We start from the raw sequence: 27,506 nt of genomic DNA, 5'->3' as shown, positions 1-27,506 counted from the left end.
AATAATCCGATATACACTAATCTGGAGCAAAATTATATGTTTGCAGTTTGCACCACTATGCAGTGGGACTGTAATGCGGGTACTTTCAATATGGGACAAAAACAACTTGGTATTTTTTCAATGTTTTTCCATACAAAAGTATCAATTTTAGTTTTTTTCCAGAAAATATGATAACAGTTAAGTTAATTCCCGATGATAACTCAAAAGTGACCAAAATCAGTAAGGGACAGTTATGCGGGTACCGGCAGTTTAGCAGTAGAGGAAGTTCGCTTCACTGTGCTTTGTGAGTCTCCTGTTTCATTCCACCAAGATATTGATCTAACTGAACGTAACTTAAGTGCTGTCCGAGGTTGATTGGTCGGAGGTTATTCAAAATTCTGACGTCGACTGTGCCGTTAGTTGTTTCAATTGTACTATTCAGAATTGCATCCTTCAAGCTGTACCGCTAAGAAGACCGCCGAAAAATCCTGTATGGTCCGACATGCACCTCCGCATCCTACGTCGTCGGCGCTCCAACTTGCTGGAACAGTATTGCCAGCATAGAAGACTGTATGCGAAGTTACAATTTGACTAGGCGAGTCAAATCTACCGTGGTTATAACACAGTGCAACAATTTTTTTGCCTTGGCTTCTATGTATGATTGTTTGATGAAGTTTGATGAGAAAATAAATTTCCCGGAGTTTGAACATATTTCAACTTAAGGGCAACAATGGCGCCATTTTGAATTTTTGAGAAACTGGAAATTTTAGGGGTTTTTTCGACGCCATTTTGTTTTAAGACCAAATATCAAAATTCTAAATGTTTATCCACATATTAGCATCTTCTTACCCATCTTTTGAAATAAAAAACAGATCTTAAATCGGACAAAAACTGAGCTCAGAACGGTGATTCTACGAAACCAGGTTTGGCATAGTTTAAGTATATTTCACAAAGCAAAATAATATCGATTATTTCTGAGTATTAATGATAATTCGCTAATATCTTAAAATGGTAGTCAAATTATATCTTATTTTGAGTGAAAAAGTCTCAGAAATCGAATGGTAGGTGTCTGATCAACGTAAAATGTCAGCAAAATGTCGATTTTGCCCCAATACCCCTACAATACAAAAATAGGTATATCTGCGACATTTTACGTAGATCGATTTCTGAGACTTTTTCACTCAAAATAAGATATAATTTGACTACCACTTTAAGATATTAGCAAATTACCATTAATGCCCAGAAATAATCGATATTATTTTGCTTTGTGAAATATACTAAAACTATGCCAAACCTGGTTTCGTAGAATCACCGTTTTGAGCTCAGTTTTTGTCAGATTTAAGATCTTTTTTATTCAAAAGATGGTTAAAAAGATGCTAATATGTGGACAAACTCTTAAAATTTTGATATTTGGCCTCAAAACAAAACGGCGTCGAAAAAACTACAAAAATTACCGGTTTCTCAAAAATTCAAAATGGCGCCATTGTTGCCCCTTAAGTTGAAATATGTTCAAACTCGGGGAAATTTAGTTTTGCATAAAAATACACAAAAAATTATATATAGAAGCAAAGGCAGAAAAAAAGTCAATTTTTGTTGCACTGTGTAATCGTTTCCTATACAAAAGGTACGTGAGGCGAAGAGAGGATGATTTTCGTCGAAACCATAAACGTTTTGATGCACCTAGGGAATGCCGCTTCTACAGAAACCAAATGTGCTCTTTTTTCTGAAAAAATGCTAGCTTGTTTGAAAACCGGGTGCTCACTGCGGAGAAAATAGACACCGCTGCCAGTCTCGTACCAAGAGACGTGATAGATTTCGACGTGTTTATTATTAACGCTACGATGGTTGAAGCTGCATTACAGAAACTGAAGCAGTCCTATAAGCCAGGCCCCCATGGTATTCCCTGTTGCATCTTCAAAAAGTGCAATGCTTCCTTGACTGCTGCCCTCTAGGCGATTTTCAATAGCTCACTTCAACAAAAAATATTTTCCTGGGAATTGAAGATATCCCATATGCTGCCGGTGCATAAGGAATTCGACATCTCTAATTATCGTAATGAAATACCTCGTTATCAGCTGGATTGTTTTGTATCGGCGCAATGGATTGTAGAGCTCAGATTGATGCAATATACACCGATGCCGCGTTTGACACCGTTGATCATGATATCCTCCTTGCTAAGCTGCATCGTTTTGGAATATCCGACAGCATTTGCAGCTAGCTTCGCTCTTACTTGAGCAACAGACAGCTCTTCGTAAAAATCGGATCAACAGTATCTGAAAGCTTGACTCCATCTTCTGGCGTGCCTCAAGGGAGCATTCAAGGTTCACTGCTGTTCATATTTTTCAATGACGTGACGATACTTCTTGCGAGTGGTGGAATACTAATTTACACTGACGATTTGAAAATTTACCTGATAATACGAAATTAAGCTGATTGCAGAAAACTCTAGAAACTGCTGGATGAATTCTTTTATGGTTGTAAATCAAATTTCCTAGTAGTGAGCGTGGCAAAGTTCTCATATCGACGACTCAAAAGACTCATTCTGTACAACTATGTCATCGGTGATAAGATGCTTGAACGGGTTGACGAAGTCAGGGATTTTTAAGTGTTGCTGAACTATCAACTCACATTCAAGCTACATTATTCCGCTATAATCAACAAAGCCCAACTAGGTTTTGTTCTATAAAAAGCAAACAACTTTATTGACCCTTTTTGCTTACGTGCTCTCTATTGTTTCCTAGTTCGTTCGATACTCGAATTCGCATCGGTTATTTGGTCACCATATGAAGCTGCGTGGAAATCTAGAATCGAATCTGTTCAGCATAAGTTGGTCCATCGTGAGCTAAGAAGACTTCCATGGCGCAATCCTAACAACCTGCCCTCTTACGAACATCGATGTGCCCTATTGGGTATAGAGCCGCTAAAGTACTGCGTTCACGGCAACTTATTCTGTTAGAATCGAGGAGCACTGTATACAGTGGGAAAGATCTAATAAACACTATAAGCAGACGTTTTTAAGAAGGCCAGCACGTCTTCGACTTTAATGTTTCTTGAGTCAGTTTTAGACAACGCTTGCGAAATGTATTTTTAACTTTAGACTAGTTTCAAAATTATATCATTACGACCACGATGTCAGATGAAATTTAAAATAAAATAAATAAATAAATAAAAAAATTAAGTAATATAGGGATTAATATTTATTTTTCGTATGTGAAATTAGGAAATATTCTATCGCATCACTTACCACGGTTAATCCTGATCGGACGCTAACAGACATTTGTTTATTTCTGCGCCATATAGTAGGGAACCTATTTTAAGCAGCTTATGATTCTGTGTATAAGCCGAATTACAAACATAAGTATATCATTTTGTTAGATATCTTCTTCTCTATCTGCACTTGTTTTCAATCTATTTAAGTTCCCAATGGAGGGACACTATTTCAATCATCCCGAACCTGTTTTAATCAGTCTGCATCTGTTCAATGGGACTCTCTTCGGCACCCAAATGGCTAGAATGTAAGTTAGTTTTTTTCGATTGATATTTATTCAAAGATTTCACTGCGTTGAACGGTTTTTTTTTTTTTAAAGGAGGGATTTGTTAGTAGCTTAAGTTTTTATGATAAATATTAGTAAATAATGAGTATGTGTGTCCAATCACAAATGGTGACTTCTCAACACTATTAGAAATTTGTAATTTTAATTGTTAGGATTTGTTTGCTTTCGCAATTAGGACTTATCATTCGTAGGGATTTAAACCTACTTGTCAGAAAAGGGGAAGTAAACTTACAACTAACTCAATTGCTAACTTATTGGCTATAAAGAGAGCTTATCGTAGCAATTGAGGATTGCAACGATTTTTGTCGAAAATTGTTAATAATTTTATTTGACATAGCTTCTAATGGTTCAACACCAGTAAGTCTATGTAATTCGAGTGTACCAAACCGAGGAGGACACTTCAAAATCATTTTCAGAATTTTATTCTGAATCCTTTGGAGCGTTTTCTTCCTTGTTGAACAGCAACTTGACCAGATCGGTACAGCATAAAGCATTGCTGGTCTAAAAATTTGTTTGTAAATCAAAAGTTTGTTCTTTAAACAAAGTTTAGAATTCCTGTTAATGAGAGGATATGAACATCTCGTATATTTGATGCACTTGGCTTGTACACTCTCAATGTGCTCTTTGAAAATAAGTTTTTTATCATAAATTAGTCCCAAGTACTTAACCTTGTCGGACCAACTTAAAATAACCCCAATTATCTTGACAACGTGCTTATTGTTTGGCTTGAGGGAAGAAGCCCTAGGCTTATGCGGAAAAATTATCATTTGAGTTTTAGAAGCATTGGGAGAGATTTTCCACTTTTGCAAGTAGGAAGAAAAAATATCTAAACTTTTCTGCAATCGACTGCATATGACACGAAGACTTTTTCCTTTTACGGAAATGCTTGTGTCATCGCAGAACAATGACTTTGTGCATCCTGGAGGCAAATCAGGAAGATCTGAAGCGTTGAACGGTATTTTATGCATTCGTGAGACAGCTAGTTAATGAGAGTTTCCGTTCTCGTTGTTGAAATTGTCGGCATTCACGAATTCGAATTCGGTAGCTCGGATCTTTAGGAAACGATTTTTATTCGAATGCTAAGAAACGTAGCATATAAAGTATTCACGGAAATATTTTTTATAAAATTGACATGAAATATCTTCAAATTTAGGCGAGTGTTTTAAAATATAGATAAAACCTGAATATTTCGCGCAAAATATTTCTTCAAAGGTAGTTTGGTCCAATAGGTGTTTTGTTAGTGCAATAGTCTTTGTGATATTCAAATTTCAGTTTCACGTAAAATATAACATCAAACATAAATATCGAATAAATCTCAAATTTAATCATACTGATAAAAATAAATTATCTTCTACGTCTACAACATAAAACCACAACATTCACGACATTGCAAAAAACTATAAGTTATAATTTCACATGTGCGTCAAGAATCCTTCTAGTGCCATTCGTAGACAGAACGAAAAATTCAAAACTCCTGCCGGTTTCTCCTACTGCAGTCAAATTCAGCGCGAGCCGAATTGTTTACGCAGTTCTACACGACTACCGTCGTTTTTTTTGCGACTTTACAACTTGGCGACTTTTTCGAGGCTTGGCTTACTTGCGAACAAACTGTCACGGGACGCTCATACGTGTGGTTGTTTTGGACGCTTTGCCGTGTGCCGTGCAGTCGGCATGTCTCACACATCAGCTGGCTAGTCACACGATCGATTGAAGCGATTCGTTCGGAAATTCATTGAACCGTGTACCGTCGTTGTTCAGCTGACGAAAGTTGTAAACCGAATGGAGTCGCGTGGTGACTGATACTGCAAGTGAATGGCCATGCTGGCTGAGCGCGTCCTGAACCACTCGCTACCAGCCGTTTTTTCCTCAAATGTCCATCGACCGGCATTATCTCCGACGCGACGAAAAAAAACTGCTGTGTCTTTCCACTTCGCCTAATGAAATATCAGCGACAACCACGAATATTTCTTCTAAATATTTTGTTCGAGAGAAAGTCCCGTTTATCATGATCAGTATTGCAACAATGTTGCTAATGTATTGTAGACGAGTGTGCTCTTACTGGTGTCGATCCACACATTTCGGAGCGTAGCAAACTTAAGTCTATTTACGTGTTCCCGTTCCCGAGACTCGAAGAGAACATTTTGTGTGAGACTCAGGGTCGGGGAGACATATGCATATCGTAGTAAACGAGACATTTCAAACAGTTCGTGCGATTTATAAAAAAAAAGTAAAGAGGCACAAAACGTATACACTAAGTTATAAGCTGGTTTGCTAAAAATTTAGTTTCACGAAGCTTGAAGTAGATATTAGAGAAAATAATATTCAATCAATACACTCTGATGTTATGAAGTTGCAATGTGCAAGTAGTATCGGTACCCTGGGGCAAACAAAATGTTTCCCTACAATTTGACGCTAGTGGCTACGATCTGTCTAACAGATTCCACTGTTAGGAGGTAGCAGCAAATCTCAGCGCGAGTTTGATTTTCTCAGATCTTGGACAAGCTTGCAGTCGGTCGGAAATTGGCCCATGTACAAGGATTTTTTTCACACATCTCTATGTTTACGAAATAGACCAAGTTCAAAAACCTCATCTAATTTTATTTCGCTTTATATGTCTGCGTGTATCGTTCTGCAGTAAATGGAGCAACGTGCCATAATAATCGTTTGATTTCCTAAAGGGGAACACCACTGGTGTGGTGCCATGTATAAAATAAGTACGGCAGCTGAACCAATTTAATGCTACCAGCGAGCTGGTGTAAAACCTGTTCGATTTTTCCATCCGTGCTGATTTTTCTCAAGGCTAATAGGTAAACTTTCGTACTTTTCCGACTCGTTTGCAGGTAAACCCCCGGAGATATATTCCATCTCACCGAACGTGACGCGGCAGGAGGGAAAACGGGTGCGTCTGGTGTGCAAGGTGCGGGGGCAGCCGCCTCCCAAGGTGACGTGGTTTAAGGACAAGCGTTCCATCAATCGGAATGTGACAAAATATGCTCAAGTACACCTCAAGTAAGTGGACAGGTAACACATGTGTTTATTGCTTATTTTACAAAATTTTATAGACAGATATATTTTGATAAAAGAAGGAGAAAGAGTAGTCGGGTTTGCACCAACTTACTCTGGTTCATTATTTAGTAAATTGGTTGTTATTTTTTAGTAAACAGACAAGTTAGTTTCAAGTGATAAATTTAGAAATAGTGAAATTGCATTAAGGCCCAGTTACACACACAATATAATGACGCCTTCTCCATACAAAATATTTTGATGGAGCAGGCGTCATTACGCCGTGTGTGTAACTGGGCCTTTAGAGCAATATAATGCCAATTGGATTGCATTACTAGCCAATAGGCATATTCTTGGAATCGTTTTGCGTTTTGATGTCTGCTTTAGGGAAGTGGGTATATCGTATGGAACATGTGTCGGGGTATTCAAATTTTGCTCAATTCGGTTTAATTTAATTAAATTTGTCGCTAGTTTAGTTCTAGAAAAATATGCACGGTACCCTACTAAGTAAAGACTTAGTCCTACGTCGAAATAATAAAACGATTATGCCAGCAAAACAACATTAAACAGCGTGCAGGATAGTCTATCTTCTTGTCTCAACCCTCTGCGCACTTCAAAGGGGTTCGAGAGTGTTCCCGATACGTACACTCGGTGCCATAGCTGATATCGATCGACCCTTTGATATGCTGACCTTTGTAGGCGGTCTTGATCAACGTTATACCACTGCATTGTAGCCAATCGTTCTCATAGATGGGGCAAACAACTTCTTCGATCCATTCCTCCGGAAGTCTCTTTTGCTTCCAAATCCTAAAATTTAGTAGTATGTTCTGCTCTGCGGCTCGATTGTTCTTTATTGACCCGTTCCGCTTAATCTTGAGAGTGTCGGGAACTGGGACACTGCTATCATTTGCAGGCACTTCAAGGTTAATTTCTCTTCAGCCTCCTTCCATTGTTCCACTATTTTGCACATCTGATTCTACCTGCCGACCACCTCGACTGTGATCAAGGTTCCATCCACGTCTCTACACATATCTGGACCAGGGATGTTACGGATGTGATTTTTCAGACATCTGCAGATGCGGATGCGGATATGTGATTAGGAAGGCAGATGTATATGCGGATGTTAATTTTCATGCGGATATTCCGCATTCGCGGATGCACAAACGGATATCCGTAGCATCCCTTGTGTATTATTTTGCTTATTTCACATGACCATGTCCCTCTCCAGTGCAAAAGTTATTTGGGCAAGTAGTAAATACACCAAGGAAAATTTTTCTACAAAGATTATGAAGCGATTTTTTTTTCAATCCGCATGGTATGATGCGGATGCGGCTGCGAATGCGGATGTCAATTTTCATGCGGATGTTTTGCATTCGCGGATGCGGATGCGGATATCCGTAACATCCCTAATCTGGACTCAGTGTGTAGCCTTTACGGGGTTAGTTCATCTTTTCAAAAAAAACTTGCGCGTTGCATTAACCTAAAACAGTTCCAGTTCTACATGATTGCTGTCTTCAAGCTAACACTTCTTTCTCTTCAGGATCGTCGTCAACTCATTTCAAGCTTGTCGATATTTGGCCGCGCTCTGTCTTATTGTGATGCTTAGCTCTTTTTTCCCTTCGCTTGCTGACATTCTCCGGTAAACCAGTTATTTTGTCGGCACGACGTTACCTCGTCTAGTGACACGGTTGCGGTGTTTGTGTTGTTTGGGACAAACCGGTCATTAATGCAAACGCGGTCAATTTGGATTATTGTTCGGTAATCAGGTTATCGTCAGGAGACTTTGTGAATATTTTTGCGGGGGTACTTTAAATCTCCAGACCTCGGGAAGTTGTGAAGTTGGCTGTAGTCTTTTGTGTCGGTGTGTAAGCTGTGAGGCTTTATCACTAATCTATGCATCACTTTTCTACCAATCAGGGCGTTTATATTCCCGATAACGATCTTGATGTCTTGCGGCGAGCAGTTGTAGTTGAAGAAACAACCTTCAATCCTCAACAAACACATCTTCTCGTTAATCGTCTTCGAGTTGATCACACGATCCTACACTCTGCTTGTCACCGCTCTGGTAAAACTGGGCCTTGCTGTCACGGACTTTTCACATCTTCTCACCTTTGCAACAGCTCAGTGCGACGATGCCGAATTTGCGGGGCTCTAGCGGCTCGAACAGCATTCTGTCTCCGCCTAAAGAAGTAAGCAACATGCAGTTCCAATATCGAGATTTCACTCGTGATCCATGTTTCGTTGCCCAGGTCCATGCCGAATATTCCGATTTAAATCCCGCCTGGTATTGCCCCACGAACTTCCTCACAAACGGTGATAGTCTATGGCATAGAACTTGAGAGAGTACTTGGAAGTTGCAGCAATCCAACTTGTCGCCCTTTTTGTAGATGGGGCTCACTGTACCCTAGATCCACTTTTCCCGTACTACTTCTTGGCAATAACCCAGTGAAGCGCCTTAGCTAGGTATTCACCACCGTGTTTCAACAGCTCGCAGGGGAGTTGGTCAGCGCCAGCTGTTTTGTTATGTTTCAGCCGGCCGATCTCCTCTTTGACTTTCTGGAGGTCAGGGGCTGGAATTCTGTACACCGAGATCTACTACCACTTCGTCGTCGTCCTCTGCTACATCGCCGTTAAAATTCTGGTTGTAGTACTGTTTCCACCTTTCATCCACCTCACATTTGTTCGTGAGAAGGTTGCCGTCCAGGTCTCTGTACATGAACTTACGTATATCATTCGCACGGTACAATTTCTCCATCGCCTCGCAATCACGATCTTCCTGCTGGCGCTTCTTCTTTCGAAAGACCAAGTTTTGCCTGTTCTGTGCGCGTCGGTAGCGCTCCACGTTTGTCCTCGTTCGGCGTTGCAGCATTCTTGCTCGTGCTGCATTCTTCTCTTTCACTAACTTTTTACACTCGTCTTAAAACTAGTTGTTTCTCCTGTTCGGAGCCATTGCCGCTATAGCAGTACTACCTATGGCTGATCGAATGTCCCTCCAGCAACGCCAAGCTGCTCTTCCGTTAGTAGTGCTGCTACCAGCTGCTGCGCGTACTCCCGTGCAACTTCGGCGTAGTTGCCCAAAGTTTGGTCGTGGAGGGCGACTTTGACGCGTGTTTCTTTACACCGTCGATAGTTTTGAGCGCATGCATACAGAAATCTGCAACGACTGCAATGAGGTAATCGTGTCTTTGCGGGGGAAGAAGGTACTTCTGACTACCATACCGCGGGATGCTGCAAAACTCAAACATCTTTGGACTAGAATCAGGTCTTAGACGCGCCTATGCTTTTGCTCTGGGTTGTATGTGACATTTTTTCGGCTCCATTTCCATTTCGAACCCACCGTGGTTCCATAATGCTGCTTGTTGTTTTTCGGTCATAAAAAGATGGCGTCTTATCATAAGCCTGCCTTGAACTGATCGGCTGTCATCCAATCACGCGTTAGCGCATCGTACCCAGTGCTATAAAGCCAGTCTCCAGTTCGTTGGTGTTGTCACAGCTCTGGTAAACGGCAGCTTCTCGATGTCCGCGTTTCCATCTGTCCCGACCAGCAAAGTTCTTGCAGTGCTACGATTTCGAAGTGAGGTGAATTGAATTCATTATATACGATCCTTTCGCAGCCCTGAAAGCATTGCGATCTGCAACTCTATGTACCTATTTTCCAATTGTAGTCATTATTTCATCACCCAGATCTGTACTGATTGTTCTGATCAGCATTTACTTCCTCGAAATTTGCAACGTTTGGTGTTTTGCGGGGCGGATTGTTGGGCCTTCCCCAACCACACGTCTCCCCAGGGGACGCTCCCACGCTCACACTAGGACGTTGTTCATCCGCTCCTAATTGGAGATCAGACGCTGTTTTGAACCGCACCATATTGGTAAACACACAATTGGGTTGGAAAAGCATTTCCTTGGTCGCCGGAGTATGGTTGTACATTTTGTTCATTGACTCAAAAAAATGCTCTGTGCAAAATTTCAGCTCAATCGGACATGATTTAGAGGTGCCTCAAAGCGCTCAAAGTTGTGATTTTACGACCCTCGAATAATTTGATTTTTCGACCCTCGTATGATTTGATATAATTTGACATGACCTTTTTCGCTGCCTAGGGTGTCTATGTTTCAGCTGGCTATCTACTGTATTATATGTCTCGTGAAGGTGTGAGATAGGAACTGGAATATTTTTTTTTTTATTCTCGCTTATTTTCCGTCGGTCTGGTTCCGCCACTGTTGTGGCCAATCACCGACGCCCAGGGAGGCGACCTCCACACCCAGGACCCTAACTCACGACCCGTTTATTAACGGACCGGCGCCAACGGCTTTACTTCCTCATGCAATGGAAGGCGTGATCCCAGAGATTTTTCGCCTCAGAGAATCTCCCGGTGTCGGCTAGGATTGAATCTAGACCAGGAACTGGAATAGGGCTAGAGTCAATTTGAGGCTTTCAAGTTGCCAATTCACCATTTGAAGCCCAAAATCATTGCATCCTAGTTTTTCTGAGCCGTGAGCTCTTCCCGTGAAACAGTATAATAGAACCAGCAGTACCACAGACTAACAGACATAACACTTTTAAAAAAAACCTATAAAACCATCGTTCAGATGATAACAGTATTTTACATAAATAACACTTGCACCATCTGCTTCGCGATGCGTCTTGTATTTCGACTAAAGACAACTGGGTTTCACATGTCAAATGTGTCAGATCACTTCTCAAAGCGCAATGTTGACTAACGTTTTCATAGTGATGACGATAGAAGTATGAACTGGGAAATAATCAAGTGCATCGCAAATAGGGTTTGCAATCCCGGGAACGATTTCCCGGGAATTGCCTTTTCCCCGGATTCCCGGATCCCGGGAATAGGAATATTGATTTCCGGGATCCCGGGATTCCCGAGCTCCTCGGAACGTTTTCCATACAATATTGCAATAAAACTAAATCTCGTATCAAAACACGAAACTTACGTCGTAGAAGTGTAGAGCAGCTTCATAGTGTGCATTATACGCAGCAATTATTTGCTTAAAACGACGATCAATATTTGCTTGCCTTGTAATATCAAAATATTTGCTTAATTTATTTGTCAAAAATATATGCTGTCTCATTCAGTAAACGATAAATTAAGAAATATTTTCTTCGTCTCATGGCTTTTTTTGCTAGTGAGTTTACTACTAAGCGGAAAGTTGCTTGATTTTTTCTTTGTTTATTGACAAAAAATTTTGAAACCTGTAAATTGATAAAAAAAATTGAAACCCGTAAATCAATGCGACCAGAAATAAATAAACTAATGAAGCTCAGTCAGTGTAGCTTGGGTCGTGGCCGCGATTTCACATTAATTACGAAGGCATTCAAATGCTCTAAAATCTGGCTGCCAAACACACAGCTTTATCTTAAGCAAACTAAAAGTATTGGACTCTTAAGTTTCTAATGAAATGTAGCAAAAGCTGGAATCGGTAATTTAGAAATATTTTAGAAATCAGACACCAGCTGTGATTCAGCGATTTTAAGCAAAGTTTTACAGAAGGGAACTACATTATTTGGGCCTAACGAAAAATTGTCTGCGGAACTGAGGCGATTGATGGACGATTGTTCATGAATTTCTGGGGTGAACTTGAATAAATTTTGTTCTTCAATTCATAATTAAATTGTAAACGATTGTTTGAAACTTTTTATAAATAAACTTTATTTGAAATCTCATTTTTGCTAAGGTTTTTTTCCTTTCCCGGTTCCCGGGAATTCCCGGGAAATGAGATTTTTCATTCCCGTTTCCCGGGAAATCTATTCTCGGGAATATTGCAAACCCTAATCGCAAAAACCGAGAAAGTGTTAAATTCTATGTTTATGTTAAATTTTACCGTCTGTTTAAAAATCACTGTGATAATGCAATTTTGAAGCATTCTTAATTCATTGTTTAGCAATAGAACAAGCAAAACGTATCGAAATCAGTGCTGATAAAAGTCATTTTCCCCAGCAAAATTCTTCGAAAATTACAGCCAATCATTTTCAATTTTCACTTCCAATGATCGCAGCACTCTTTCAGATACACTAGACTTTCGTCCTAGTAACGTGCTGTTATACTCAGATGAAATAGATCGCGCGCATACTTCACGGTTACGGAATAAAATTTGACGACAAATCCAACCAAATGATCTTCTCTTCAAAGCGAAAAAGAAGAACAAACAGTCCACTCAACCAAAATGAACCTCACCGAAACACTTTTTCACTGACGCTGACCGATGCCTTGACAATCTTCGTCAACTGATAAACTGATTTTGTTGTCTTGCTTCCATCGCATGAAATATAATGAGGTGTTTTGACAGTTCACTTCCATGCAAAAAGCGGGAAGGGAGAACTCTGAAAGGATTGTAAAAAAATAACGTTTATGCATGCTTTTTTTCACTTTCACTCAAGAGTGTCAACAAATATCAACCCTGAATTCGAAATAAGCACGTGCTTTATTGTACCTGACTGCAATACCTCTCAACTTGTTGTTACCTTTCATGTTCGTTAGGCTCACGATTATCTCTCCGCATATCACTCCCTTTGAGTATTGCTAAATTCAGTGCCAGCGCTAGCATACGTGAATATGTAGAATAGAAAATCACAATATGTATGAGATCGTTATAGAATCGATCCACCGATTTCAGCAAACTCGATTCGATTCAATTTTCGTCGAGCTGATTACGATGGCTTGTCAAGCGCGCTACGCAACGTAGATTGGATTACTGTTTTGAATCACACCGATATTGACCTGGCCGTGAACGATTTTACTTCTGTCTGTACCGAACTGTTGGAACGTTTTGTTCCTAAAGCCCGTAATCGAAAGTATCTCCCCTGGCAATCTTCCACACTATGTCGTCTAAAATCAATGAAAAAAGCTGCATTGAGAAGGTTTTCAGCAAACGGTACGCTTTGTTTGCGAGAACACTATCGGCAACTAAATTACGAGTATAAAAAACTACGACGACGCTGCTACTCAAATTATAGGCGGCTCATGGAGAGTAAATTGAAGACTGATCCAAAAAAGTTTTGGAATTTGGCAACATGCAGCGGAAGCAATCAGGTCTGCCCTCTAGTATGGAGCTGGCTGGCGAAAAAGCAGATAATTGTACCGCAATATGCAGATTGTTCGCCGATAAATTTTGTAGTGTATTCAACAGTGAAACTTTTACTAATGACCAAGTTCTTGAGGCCGCTAATAACGTTCCCTCTTATGGACAATCAATCGCCTCGATTAACATCGACGATTCAATGATTCTAACCGCTGCTAGTAAACTGAAACATTCCTATTCTCCTGGTCCGGATGGTATCCCGGCCACGTTGCTAAAAAAGTGCATCACTGATTTACTTATACCGTTGAGTTTCTTGTTTCGTTTGTCGCTTTCCTCAGGAAGATTTCCTACAGCTTGGAAACACGCATTTTTGTTCCCGGTGTACAAAAAGGGCGACCTTACAAAAATCGACAACTATCGTGGCATATCTGCTTTGTGTGCTATATCGAAACTGTTCGAGCTAATCGTACTGCAACCAATTTTCGCGCACTGCCTAAATAACATTGCTGACGAACAACATGGGTTTCTTCCGAAACGCTCCTGTACGACGAATTTACTCTGCCTAACAAGTTTCGTAATCGACAGCTTCATTGACCGATCTCAAACGGACACGATCTATACGGACCTCTCAGCCGCTTTCGACAAAATAAACCATCCCATTGCCGTCGCCAAACATGACCGTTATGGCTTTAGCGGCAGCTTGTTGTGCTGGTTAGAGTCGTATTTAATGGGACGGACTCTGAGTGTGAAAATTACCGACAAAATCTCGAAATCGTTCTCGGCTTTCTCCGGGATTGCGCAAGGCAGTCATCTTGGCCCACTAGTGTTCCTGCTTTACTTCAACGACGTACACTATTCTTTAAAATGCCTCCGTCTTGCATTTGCCGACGATTTGAAGCTATTCAACAAAATCAAACATTCTGCCGATGCCGCTTTTCTTCAGGAACAACTCAACATATTCGCTTCCTGGTGCGAGATTAATCGTATGGTACTAAACCCGTCCAAATGCTCCGTCATAACATTTACGAGAAAACACAGGCCACTACAAGTTGACTACTTCCTAAACGGTTCTCCAGTACAGCGAGTCGTCTTCATTAAGGATCTCGGAGTACTTCTGGACGAAAAACTCAGCTTCAAGCAACACACATCTTTCATCGTAGCGAAGGCTTCTAGCTAGACAACTAGGACTTATTTTCCGAATGACACGTGATTTCAAAAACATCCACTGCCTAGTCACGCTTTACTGTTCGCTTGTTCGGTCTTCATTGGAGTACTGTTCTACAGTCTGGGTGCCTCATTATAATAATGCTATCTACCGAATCGAAAATATTCAGCGCCGGTTTGTACGTTATGCCCTTTCGAATGCTTCCCTGGCAACAGCCCATGCGTAATACCACCGATGCCAGCTGCTCCAGATCGATACTCTTCAACTACGTCGGGGAACAGCACGCGCTATGCTCGTCTCCGATATTCTGACATCACGGGTCGACTGTCCTGCCATTCTGCGTCAAATCAACCTGCATGCTCCAACTAGAACCCTGCGAAGCATGCCAGCTTTGCACTTGCCCTTTCGCCGAACCAACTATAGCTCAAACAGTGCTATCACAGGTATTCAACGCGCTTTCAACAGAGTGTCGCTAGTTTTCGACTTCCATTTATCATACCGAGTTATACGTTCTAAATTTTTGTCAATGTTCCGGAGATATTTGTATTAGTATTAGTAGCCATTAGGACAATTTATTTTATGTCTGTTGGTAATAGTAAATAAATAAATAAATAAATAGATTGCAAGACAGTTAAAGACCCGACACGCATCTGAGTTTGACAGATACTGGCATTTTGTTTACCTTCAGGCGATTATTTCCGATTTAAGTAGATCATTTCAATTGCATCAAAAATGTTCTTTAAACTTTGTGTGGGATGTGCCAGTACACTAGCAACATTCATAAATTGAGCAACATTGCAACCACAGACAAACAGACGTACCACACCAATTTTAAGAAAATTATGGGAGTTAAACCTGAAAATCATTTGAATTGACCGTTATTTTGATCCACGAAAATAAATTTGGTGGTACGTCTGTTTGTCTGTGTTACAACTACGCACACGATTGCTCCACCAGAAAAAAGCACCAAGTCCAAAACGAAACAAAGTTACCAGTATCTGTCAAAAAAGTGAGGTTAAAAAGATTTGGTGCGATGATCTCTTCAATTAGAAATTTAAAATGATCGTTTTCATATGACAATGGAGCTAGGTTCCAGTATTACGTCTCTTAGTCTGTGCTAAAAGTATTTATGTTATTTGCAATCAAATTTGTTTATCCTAATTAATATATATTATCACCCAATATTCATCATTACGAATCTTCTTTTCTTTGCAGAAAACGATCCGAGCTCATCATAAATTCAGTGATACCCAGTGACGCTGGAGAATACGAATGCAGAGCAAAAAATAAATATACTAAAATTTCCAATTATACCCACGTTCGAATAACGGCCAAATATTCGAGCACCAAGCAGCCAAGTAATTATAAATTGAATAGTTTCTATCCTCTAACCGGAAATGTGCGTTGTTGTGAGATGATCTTACTAGCTTGCCTTACCATTTGCATTTACTATTCCGCTATGGCTGATCAGGTGAATGTGTATCCCCGAAATTCAAATGCAAAACACCCACGAGCTGACCGGCAGATGTGTCTGCAACATGTTGCAACACATCTTTTCTCCAAGATTAATTTGAAAATTAACGATGTCGAAATTCGTGTTGTGTTGTAGTTTGGCAGTGGTCTCGAAAAAAAAACATACACCGGAGACAAATATAAACGTTATTATTTCTAATGAAATATGACATGTATCAACAACCCACACTTCCACGGTCAGATGAAGAGCGAACGTTTTTATTATGTGGGGAAATGTTGTTAAGGTACGACACAGCTTTTACCGTTGCATCATAAGCTCAAGATTCAAATTCAAATAAATGAAACAAATAAGTTATACCTTGACAAAGATAGTGAATTAATCACATAAAATCATTATAATCCTGGCAACGTTTCTCCAAAGTCCAACTCTTACTGCACATTTAGTCTCGTTGATTTATGCATCGGTTATGGATTTTTTCTGTCTATTTTCAGAGCCGACACACTCGACAGAATCTCCGCACTATCCTCCACCTTGCCGAGGGCAAGGAGCTGAACACTTCTGCCTCAACGGTGGCTCCTGCATACACTTTGAGGAAATTCTAGAGTGGGCATGCAGGTAATGTTTAATACCGGCAACTTCATGAATTGCATTCGAGAGACAAAGTTGAAGGCAATTGTATCATGTCGACAGCTTTTGTAATTCCAAACAGGAAAAAATGGTCGACGAAATGCTTTGTTATCTGATGCTACAAGTTTTTTATTAACCGAATATACATCTCCTTTTCCAGGTGCCCGAAAGGCTTCTCGGGTCAAAAGTGCGAAAACAAAGACATCGACTATCATCCAACAACGTCCAGTAAGCACCAGGATTGCTCCTACGGTTACGGATATGGAGGTTACTATTGCTAAAATAGGCTTCATAACACCAATTGTTGAATTAACAAATTAGACACACCGACCAATCGTCAAACACAGAACTTGACAACCCACCTCTCAACCTTCCTCTGTCCCACTTCGTCCAAATAATCTCCGAGATCCCTCCGCTTATCACATAGGCAAAATCTTTTACACAACAATCATCATACTTAATTCACTCCTTGAAGGCCCGTTGGGAGAAATCCGGACCCGGAAAAAAGTAAAAGAGATCCGTGGGTCCGGAAAAATTTTCCTTTCTCTCCCCCACTCTCATCGGGTCTAATTTGTCGACAAAGAGGTTCTGTTTTAAACGCCGCCCGCTCGAATTAAACGAATGACTGCGTTATAAAAGAGATCCTTTCTACGTTATATCAACTCACGAAGGGAATTTACAATTCAACCTTAAAGAATGCCAAAAATTAGCTTGTAGTTAGTATTGTTTCTCTATGACCAAAACTATTAGGTACGTTTCTAATTGCACCCTTTTCAATATTTGTAAATAATGGAAAACGAGTCATGTTTTCTTGTATGATAATACAGAGAAAGAGTCTTTGCTTTATTTAATTATAAAGTTATAGTACAAATTTGTGTATAATGTGTAAAAATACTATTTATATTTGATTATTGATAAATTTTATCACTATAACAAATGCCAAATATTTATAGCTCGAAGAAAACATTCCAACAATCTTGGATAAATCATTGCAACTAACATGATGAGAGAAAAGAGATAAACACTTATGTTTTGCATCAAACCGTTCGACCAATCAAACCGATACTCACTTTTATTAGATACTATAATAGTCCAACGAAGCGTAGCGAAAATTGTTCCGTTCAGTATACCCACTACCGGACCAACCAGTGTCAAATACTCGTAAATTAAACTTTAACAATTGATATTATAGGAACTGCCTTACTAGAAATGCTGAATTTTTATTAGTGTTGTTGTTTTTATTTAGGTTGCTTTTCTCAAAGTCTAACTTACTGGGCGAGTTCTCTAGTTTGTTCAAACCTTCACGAAACGGTAGAAAAAAAATAACCTGGAAGTTTAAGCAAACAGAGAGTATGTCTTTTTAGCATGGATGAACTCGCGTTCACCAGTTTTACAGTCATTGGTTTGTTTGCTGCCTGTAATTCGATTAGTCGGGTTCCAGATCATGAATTCCTATAAACTAGCAATACTCAGAGTGAGGGATAGGCGGAGAGAATGTTGTGGGCCAAACGAACTGGCAAATACTGAGCCAAACAATCAAGAAAGGTAACGACAACCAAAACTTGACTTCATTGGCTGTATGGATCACCTATGGCAAAAACATCATATCAAGAAGACTAAGAACTCTGCCTGAAATCGAGCGACAGTTCTGGCAGCACAGTCTATTGAGTGCAGGTGGAACTGACGCATGTTAGTATATGTGCGAATGCATTCGAATGCGATGTAATTACTATCACTTTCATAACAGGCTACCACTGTTTGATTAGACGCTTGTCTTTGTATCTAAGGAGAGCCAACTGGGTATAGATTTGCATCCACTTTGGGAACCACTCGTTGAATGGCTGAAATTGAAAACTCCGAGTGCGCCTAAATTTACCATCAGGCTTATCGTTTTGATTTTGGCAATATTGCTGGGTGGCATATTTCCTTTGTTTTGTTTCATGGTGTGGTATTTACGGTTTCGCTTCTTACTAAATATCTAGAATATTCAAGTGAATATTCGAAATGAAGTGCAAAGCGTACAATTGCCGACGTAGTAAGAGGTCTCATCGGGTTTATCACTTCTACCGTTTTCCAAAAGATCTAGAAGTGCGCAAGAATTGGATACGGCTTTGCGTGAAGCACGAAAGCGACATACCGTTGTTTAATGTGACTGCCGGAAGTAGATTGTGCAGTGTAAACTAAATTCTACTATTGAATCCGTTGTGAATTAAATTTTGAAAATACCCACTTGCAGGCACATGTCCGTGAAACGATTGTAAAGGGACTTAAGGTTCGCTTCGCTTGTGGAGGTGGCTACGAGAAGCTAATAGAAAAAGGTTTTCCTTATCTTCCAGTAGGACGCTTACGCGACATGTTGAGAGGATTCATTATGATACCGGTAAACTAACTTGTTCTAAGTGTTATTAGAACATTTAGTTAATCAAATCCAACAATTGTGATGTTCATAGGAACCCTGGAAGACATTTTTATATTGCAACAGAGCAAAGTAGCAACTATGACCAAGGAAGATAGGGACTGCAGGATTAGCTCGATGAATTAAGTACGGAGGAAGCACGCGTGTACTGCTCAAGCAAAGATCAGGTAATCGGAACAACTAACTTCCCTCGATCATCTGTTAGATAGCTCACGTCGATTGGAGATTATCCCTGATGCAGTGCACGTTTTTAAAAAAATAGTCCACGGATGGTTGAACAATGTTTACCTGACCTTACCAGAGTGGTATATTGAGCTCAAGAAACTCCCATCCAGTATTGTACACCGGGACCACTTGAAGGAGCTTGTCAGTTATGAGCATGGCAACCAGTTGAACGCTAAAGGAATATACGCTAAAGGAAGTAGATGTTAATTTCGAAGCAAAAATGTCATCTGTTGATAAGATGAAGGTATCAAACTCCACTAAATTTTGCAATTTAGATAACGCAAGTACTCTTCGGTTTGCAGCCTTGGAGAAAAAAAATCCTTCGCTACTAGCCACTGCAGCTTATCTGGAAGATATTACCCTTTGATATGCAATGATGACCAACCGCTCTGAAGACGTATCGCTGAGATTGAATAACCCTGATTACTACAAAAGCGTGTGTGATCATTTAAACCAAACTTCCCAGTTGATACATGACGTAAGAGTTGGGGCACTAGGTCATTGGAAACCGTGGAAATCAGCACTTACAATGTGCACACAAACTGTGCTAAGGCAGAGCGACCGTCTTTTGAAGAAAGGGCACAAAATAGTTTTAACAGCTAAGTTCATACAGGATTGCCTTGAAAGTGTGTTTTCGTTGGTCCGTTTCAAACAGCGTCGTCCGACATCATTACAATTTTCACAAATTCTGGAGATCAACACATTAACGCAGTATATGACAAAGGTCCAATCTTCCTATTACATGCACGATCAAGAGCAAGAGTTTGATGGATTTGATGAAGTTGCGTAAGAAGAAATTGCTGAAAGATAAATTCACTGAGTCCAGTGAGATTCTACAACCACATGAAGAAGACAACACCAGGTAAGACAGGAAAACATTAATATAAAAAGGTTGAAAAATATGTTAGTTTTTCACTTTTTCAACAACAGGGTGCAATCGAAAACAAATTCTGAAGAAGCAATATGTTACTATTTAGATTACGAATCTTTGATCGCAGAATCTAAAGAACTGTTGGATGCGCTCGCATATATGTCGGAAAATGGCCACGCGTCCGCTTACATGTCAAAAATGCCTGAAACACCTGCTCCAGCCTCAATACCTCGAAAATAATTCCTCTAATTTTACTCGTATTCGCGGGAGGAAGGGGTACTACAATATCTCAAAACGGATATTTGAGTTTTTCCGAGTGATGGAAGTATTATTTCGAAGCCCAAAGCTTCGAGTCAGGAACATCAGGTACAAGAAAAAATTCTAAAGGAGGTGGAACTTCTTCCAAGTCATTTATTTAACCACGAAGAATTCAAAGATGTACTGGTTAGAAAAATTGTGCAATTCCGTTTGAAAACTGGCGAAGCGAAAAACCGCGAGAAAAAATTTGACAGCAGATACATGCCGTACTGATTTCACTTGTTTGACATTCTTATCTTGTTTTTAAATAATTTGGTATTTTTATACCTAAATAAAAAAAACCTTTTTACCAACAGTCGTCTGCCTTCATTTCGTTCTAATAGATATTTACACACCAATAATCAGCTTTTACGCAGCCTTTAATGTTCTTAGAGTACATTTTTGTTTCATGTTATTTATTTACCTAACGTAACATTATTTTGAAAATTAGCATTAAAAGCATTTAATTATATTCCGTGCGAATGGCATCACTGCGTAGCGTAGCACGCCATCCAGAAAAAAAAGAACAACAGGGCTATGGATGTGCGAGAAGAAGAAAAATATAAAAATTAATAAGATTTGATGGGATCGATCCAGAGATACCAGTCTCCTTGATATGATGTTTTTGCCTATGGTGCCAAAAGCAGGGAAAAGAAAAAAAGAAGGGTAATAAAGAGGTATTGTACTATAGTTAGGTACAATAAAGGAACACCTCCTTTTATACACCTTTTTATACTATTTTCTTATTTCATTGCCAAACAATGAATTAAGAATGCTATAAAATTGCATTATTACAGTTCTTTTTAACCGAGAGAAAGTGCATAAAATTGAATACATAAAAATTTACACTTTCACGGTTTTTGTGATGCACTTTAATATTTCCCTGGACTTTTATCATTACAGGTTGTACCAGTTGAATCAAAAAGTTAGTCAATAATGCGCTTTGAGAACCTGGAACCCAGTTGCCAAATTGGCGTTTTTCATCGCCTATCTCTCTCACTCTGTCTCTCTCTCTTTCTGATGTTGAATTCGTTTTTTCGCAGTATAGCTACAACGTCCCGGACTACACTTCACAGCTTGAAAAAAAAAACATTTTCTGTGTAGTTGCATTGGTATGCGTAACAATAGGGATAGCTGTCAATTTGTTTTGATTGGTCATTATCGCCATCGTCATTTTGTCTCGTTTCCATTTTAGATTTCCATCTCGCAAATGTGCTGAAAAAAAATTCACCTGACACTTTACCACGTGGAACGAGAACCAAAACAAACCAGTTTTTTTTTGTAAGATTTGGACTACTGCGACCATTATTTTGATCTTTTGTGGTATACTTCTTCTTTAGTCTAGGTACTCGTGGCAGACATATCACTATTGATGGAAGTGATCGTCGTTGTCATATCGCACCCTTAAACAAACAGTTTTGACACATACGTGAAAATGTGTTGGTAACTCACAAAAATACACTCTGCTCAGTTCGGGGGTAGTCCGGGACAGAAAAAGTGTAGTCAGAGAGAGATAAAATGTAGTCCGGAAAGTGAAAAAATAATTTAGGTAGAAAGTGTAGTCCGAGTGTAGTTACACCGCGAAAACGAGTTCGACATGAGTATTTCTTCTGTAAACATACTTCAGACCGATGTCAAAATTAGAGTCTCAATCACACTCTATACAACCAACAGCTGTCAATCGGTTTGTTTACGTGTGTATTTATTTACTGTTGACACCTGTTGTAATAAAAAAGTCAAACCCGTAAATTCGCTATGTGCGAAAAATATCATTACGTTTTCCGTAAACAAACTCAAATTTATCTCTGGTTTCTACACGCAAAAGTTGAAGTCTTGCACAATCAATGTGTCTTCCGGATTCGCACAAATTTTGCACTGAAATCGCACAATAAAGGTGTGAAATGCATAACGCAACAGTTGTACTGCGAACACATTGACATGGATTGAAATCAGAATAATATCATATACACCAGAATCGTGATGTTCCGGTAAACTTCAGTTTCGGGCGAACGATCATTTTAGGACGCTCGACAAATCGTGCTTCGTTTTCGTGCGCCGGTTGATATGAACAACTTGCTCATCCCTCATAATACTCTGCAGCTTAAACAACTTTCAGCGATCCATGTTCCCCCACACAACTTAATGACGCTGGTGCCAGTAACGTGGAATCATAGGCAGATGAATAAAACCAGAATCATAGATAAATGCAAAATGTTTTGAACAAACTTAATGTCCTTTTAATTGTTAATGATTCAATGATGGTTTTGAATGACCGGATTCATGAAAGTGAACCGATCAGTTAATATTTTCTTTAATCTAGTCAGTACTCAAAGTATCAGTATTGATTGCTGGTTGCACTGTTTCAAAGAGAGCAACCTTATGAAAAATATTATCAACACCAGTACAAATCAACATGACGATACTAACACCAGTTGAAACGGAGCGGAGCAGAGTTGAGAGCATGATTTGCGTTATGCCCAACACGCAATCATTGTACTGGTTTCAAACTACATCAATGCGCTAAAAACGCACAATTTTGTACTGGGTTGGCACCATCCAACTTTTGCGTGTACAATCAGTTTTTAATTTTTTTTTATGGTTTTTCTTTTTAATTGAAGAGAAAAAATGTGGTTGTAATGCTAATCTTATTTTTCTTTAATAAAATAATCCTCAAGACCTTTTTTTTGTAACGAAGCTTTCCGGTCAAATAGAATATGGCGTTCTAATTTGTATCATTTGGATGCTTTGCTTAAATATCAATTCCAGAAATTTTATCTAGATTTCAAACGCGTTGTCTTGTAATGAGTGCAACTTGTAGCATTTAGTTTTAGGCCGCAGAGTAATTGCTCGACGGGTGCGTCGCTTCTACGTTTGCTTATAATAAAACTTATATCTTTAAAGACTTTTTGAACTTCCGAGGTAGCTAAGGACGCCACAATTCACAGAAACGATTAAAATGTTATAATCTTTCATTTTTTTCAGTTTGAGCTCTAAGGCAAAACTAATTTTGGTATTTCTGTACTCCTAGCCAAATTAAAAGTGTGTTAAGTCTTCAGAGACTCAAATGAAGCAATTATTCTGTGACTTTTTGACGGACTTCTATCTTTGCTAGGGGCACCAAATTTTATTTGTTTGGTTAAAAAGCTATGATCACAGACTAACAGACATAACACAGTACTTTACGTTAGTAACACTAACACCGTCTGCTGCCGTGTTCGCGCTGCGTCTCGTATTGCGACATCAGCGCTAGCGTACATCAAATTGGGAAGCACAAAATACGTTTGAGATTGCATGACTGCGCCATAGACGGTTTTATCGCCCGATGACTTGTCGATTGGAAATTTGAAATGATCGTTTTTTGTGGCGATGGAGCTGAGTACTAATGTTACGTCTGTTAGTCTGTGTTAGAATCTTTCTTTTTTTCCAATATGAGTTTTAGAGCCATTTTTAGCTTTGTTATCTACCTATGCATAAACTAAATTTAAATAAAAAAAAATCAAAAGTGTCAGAGACTACAGAGATAAATTTCCAGTTGCAGAAACCATAACAATTTTTGACAATTTATTGTTTTCTTCAAAACAAGCATTATTCCGAAAGCTGCAGAGCATAACACTGACAAGAGTGTTAGTAATAGTTTCAAGTGAATTACTCCCTAAAATACCTAAATCTAAAACATTTTTGATTTGAATTAAACTTTGTATTTGCATTCGAGTTCTAGAGAACATGATATGTGTGATATGTGTCTACAGGTATTTGGGTCAGTTTGACTCATGCTTTATTTTTTTAAAGGGTGTACCGGTTTTAGTAGGTGTATTAGGTATTTGGTATTTGAAAAAAATATTGAAATATTGTCTGAAGTTATGGAAAACTGATTTCTAGACATGGAAAAGGTATACGCTGAAAATATAAAATAATATTCAATAGTGAAAACCTAATTTGCAAAAATGAGCAATTTTAGTTTTTTCAAACTTTACCAAGTATGAATTTTATTTAGCTTTTTATTAGAAAATCATGTGTTCTCTAGTCGAAGCAAATTCAAAGTTTCATTCAAATCAAAAATACTCATGTTTTATCATTTACCTATTTCGCATAGAGATGCACTTAGATAAAATCGTAAAAAATGAGTGTTTCTGTCACGCTGTATTTCCTGGCTTCTTTACAACACACTCAAATTTGGATTATACTTTTTTTCTTTCTGGTGTTCTATAATAATTTTGACTATTATCGTATCCCGATGAATAGAAAGCATTTGTTTATTCTCCAGAACAATGGTGCTGAGATATTACGCTTGCTTTCTCTCAGCCAATTGAAACATATTCCGCGCTACTCTTTCTCCTTAAGCGGTATAATATACTTATAATGAAGCAACTCTGACTTCGGTTACCAAAATTTTAACTATCTAGATTGTAAAGATTGAAAGAAAAATAACATAAAGCAACAAATAAAAAGGCCATTAATTATTCCGCGAGGAAGAAAAATCTAGATGATAGAACACAAAGTCGAATAAATATTCTGTACATAAAATCTGTAAGTATTATCCTGCTACATACACTACTCTATGTTGAAAAAAATCTACTCGAGCGGGTTTTAATCCTTCGGCTGATGTTGCATTGAAGGCGAACGAAGAAGGAAGAAAGAGTGAATGATCGCGCTGAACATAAGAGAAAGGAAACTTGTGCTATGTGCTTAAATCAATTGTATAGTCGAATTTGTAACAATTTTTGTTATTTTAAAAAAGTAAAAAGAAGAAAAGGGCTAATTTATTGTGCTGAAATGAAATCTCGATAACGAGTTTAGGAATTTAAACTAGATTTAAAAAAATGGCCAACCGCAGTCTGCTCCTGAGCGTCAGCAACTATCTAGCAAACATTGACTTGAAAATTAATAAATATTACTCAACGAATATATACTTTTTTGTTGTTTCCTCAGTTTTTAAATATAGAATAAAGTTGTAGTTGGTTGTTGGTGAAACCCCTAGTTCGATTGAAGTACAATGAAGAGCGTGCAAAACATTAATCAATGAGCAATAATCCCGCTGACAATGTTTTTTTTTTAGCTAAACAGTGATTCTCAACTTGTACCAAAAACAATAATTTATTATTTTCCTTGCGTGCCAAAAGGTAAAGAGTAACTTTGAGAAACTTAACTTAGTTTCTGGTTATGTATCCAAAATTATTAATTTTAACCAAAAAAATATTACAAAATCAGCTCAACCAAGTAGCAGTAGTTCAATGACCATTACCAAAACTTCAAGCTCCAAACAATGATCTCAAACAAGCAAGACGCAATACACAAACTATGATTACCTTATTAAGACCTCTAGCCACTAACTGTTCGCTTTCAGCTGCCGCTCGTCACACTCGACCGCAATCCTTTCTGGCGATGACTTTTCAATTCCCTCCCCACACTTGCACAGTGCTCTGTTTTTCTGTTGTCTTTCCGCTTCCCTTTTCCTACTGGTTTTGGGGTTTCTCACATTCACATTTTAGCGCTACACTACTGTTTTCCTAGGCTGCGTTTTCTGGATTGCGATTACCTTCTGCATCAACGGCTCCCGTCACCTTAATTTAGTTTTCTTAACTCTCTCGTTCGGCCGATTATACTTTCAAGCATACACGCATTCACGATGGAACCGAAAAAGAACACCGTTGTTGTTGGGGGACTTAAGCTCAGACCGTGCCGCTCAAGTCGACACGGTCTACCAACAATCCGATGCACCTGCCAAAACGACAAAGCAGCCGAAACCAGTGGCGAAAAACGAAAAACTCAACCTGACCGAATTCAGCCCCAGGAAGGTGACCTCTGATGTCATGGTGAACCTGGCAGGCAAGGTAAGCCTAATTAATTTATATGAATCTAGAATTTGTCTGCGCTTATCTTTTGTTTGTGGCACTTTTCAACATTAAGTTTCTTGCCTTTTAGTGCTGAAATCACGTAGTTTTCTGTTGTTTGCTTATCTTTTTTTTTCATGACTTTGAGTTGGGTTGCCACCCAGTCTTTATGTTTTTTTTCTGTCAGTGGGCGATATTTGTCTTCCACTGTTTGCTTCTTTTCATTTTGCGATTCTCTAGTTGCTCACTTACTAACTTACTAACTTTGTTGTGCCAATGTTGATGCATGCGCTTTCCGGTTGCGTGGTTTTACCAGTTTTGTCGTACTTCTTGCTGCCCGTTGCTGGGCTTTGCTATTGTTGATGTGACGACTGTAATTGTGTCTCAATATAATAACAACAACTGTAATCCACCTGACAGTGTTTTACGGCGCTCTTATTGAAGAGAAATCAAAACACATATACACATGAATATTTTCATCTATTATTATGTTTCGAAGACTCCGATTATAAATGGCGAATTAAACAAGATTTTTATCTCAACTATATAGAAATTGAGACATTCTAGAATATGTTGTTTTTGGACCTTTGGTAACGAATTATACATATATTCACAATCAAATTAAATGTTCTCTCATCCACCTAAATTTAGGCAACACTTATAACTCTGCTGAACAAAGCGAGAGATAATTTAGCGAATGAACACTGAACCTTTCGTTAAATAAAAAGAAGCAAAAGGTAACCTTATTATCGCCTAATTTGCCAACCTTTACTGTCAATCTACACCTAAATCGTTCGCATGTTGCGGTGCGATTACTGGGTGTGTGATTTTTTTTCGTAATGTCACAAGTACAAAATCATTACAAATTAGCTTCTCCGGTTGAGGTGTCTCTTAGCAAGTATGCAGCGAATGAACTTGGGTCACAAACAAAGCCATTTTCATCAAATGTTTACTCGCAGCTCAAAATACACTGCTCATAACCGATATTTTCATGAACAACAATTTTCGAAGGACCACTTTTGTTAA

The 27,506-nt window shown here is 38.9% G+C and overlaps 1 protein-coding gene across 6 annotated transcripts in view; it reads left to right on the top strand.

Moving 5' to 3' along the window:
- Nucleotides 1-27,506, top strand: part of LOC129720901 (protein vein) — a 136,919-nt gene that overhangs the window by 86,347 nt on the left and 23,066 nt on the right. For 3 of the 6 annotated variants that reach the window (XR_008727309.1, XM_055672791.1, XM_055672792.1), the window contains exons 3-6: nt 6,374-6,542; nt 15,955-16,097; nt 16,705-16,828; nt 17,001-17,107. Coding sequence is in view for 2 of the 6 variants with exons in the window: in XM_055672791.1 (XP_055528766.1) it covers nt 6,374-6,542; nt 15,955-16,097; nt 16,705-16,828; nt 17,001-17,107 (543 nt within the window). In the remaining 4 variants the exon portion in view is untranslated. Of the gene's footprint in view, nt 1-6,373; nt 6,543-15,954; nt 16,098-16,704; nt 16,829-17,000; nt 26,481-27,506 lie in introns of all 6 variants that reach the window. The other 3 variants (XR_008727307.1, XR_008727306.1, XR_008727308.1) reach the window with 2 other exon arrangements.

The sequence above is a fragment of the Wyeomyia smithii genome, chromosome 2 (genome assembly GCF_029784165.1).
Source record: "Wyeomyia smithii strain HCP4-BCI-WySm-NY-G18 chromosome 2, ASM2978416v1, whole genome shotgun sequence".
Lineage (NCBI taxonomy): Eukaryota > Metazoa > Arthropoda > Insecta > Diptera > Culicidae > Wyeomyia > Wyeomyia smithii.
This window is presented reverse-complemented; position numbering and strand designations above follow the sequence as displayed.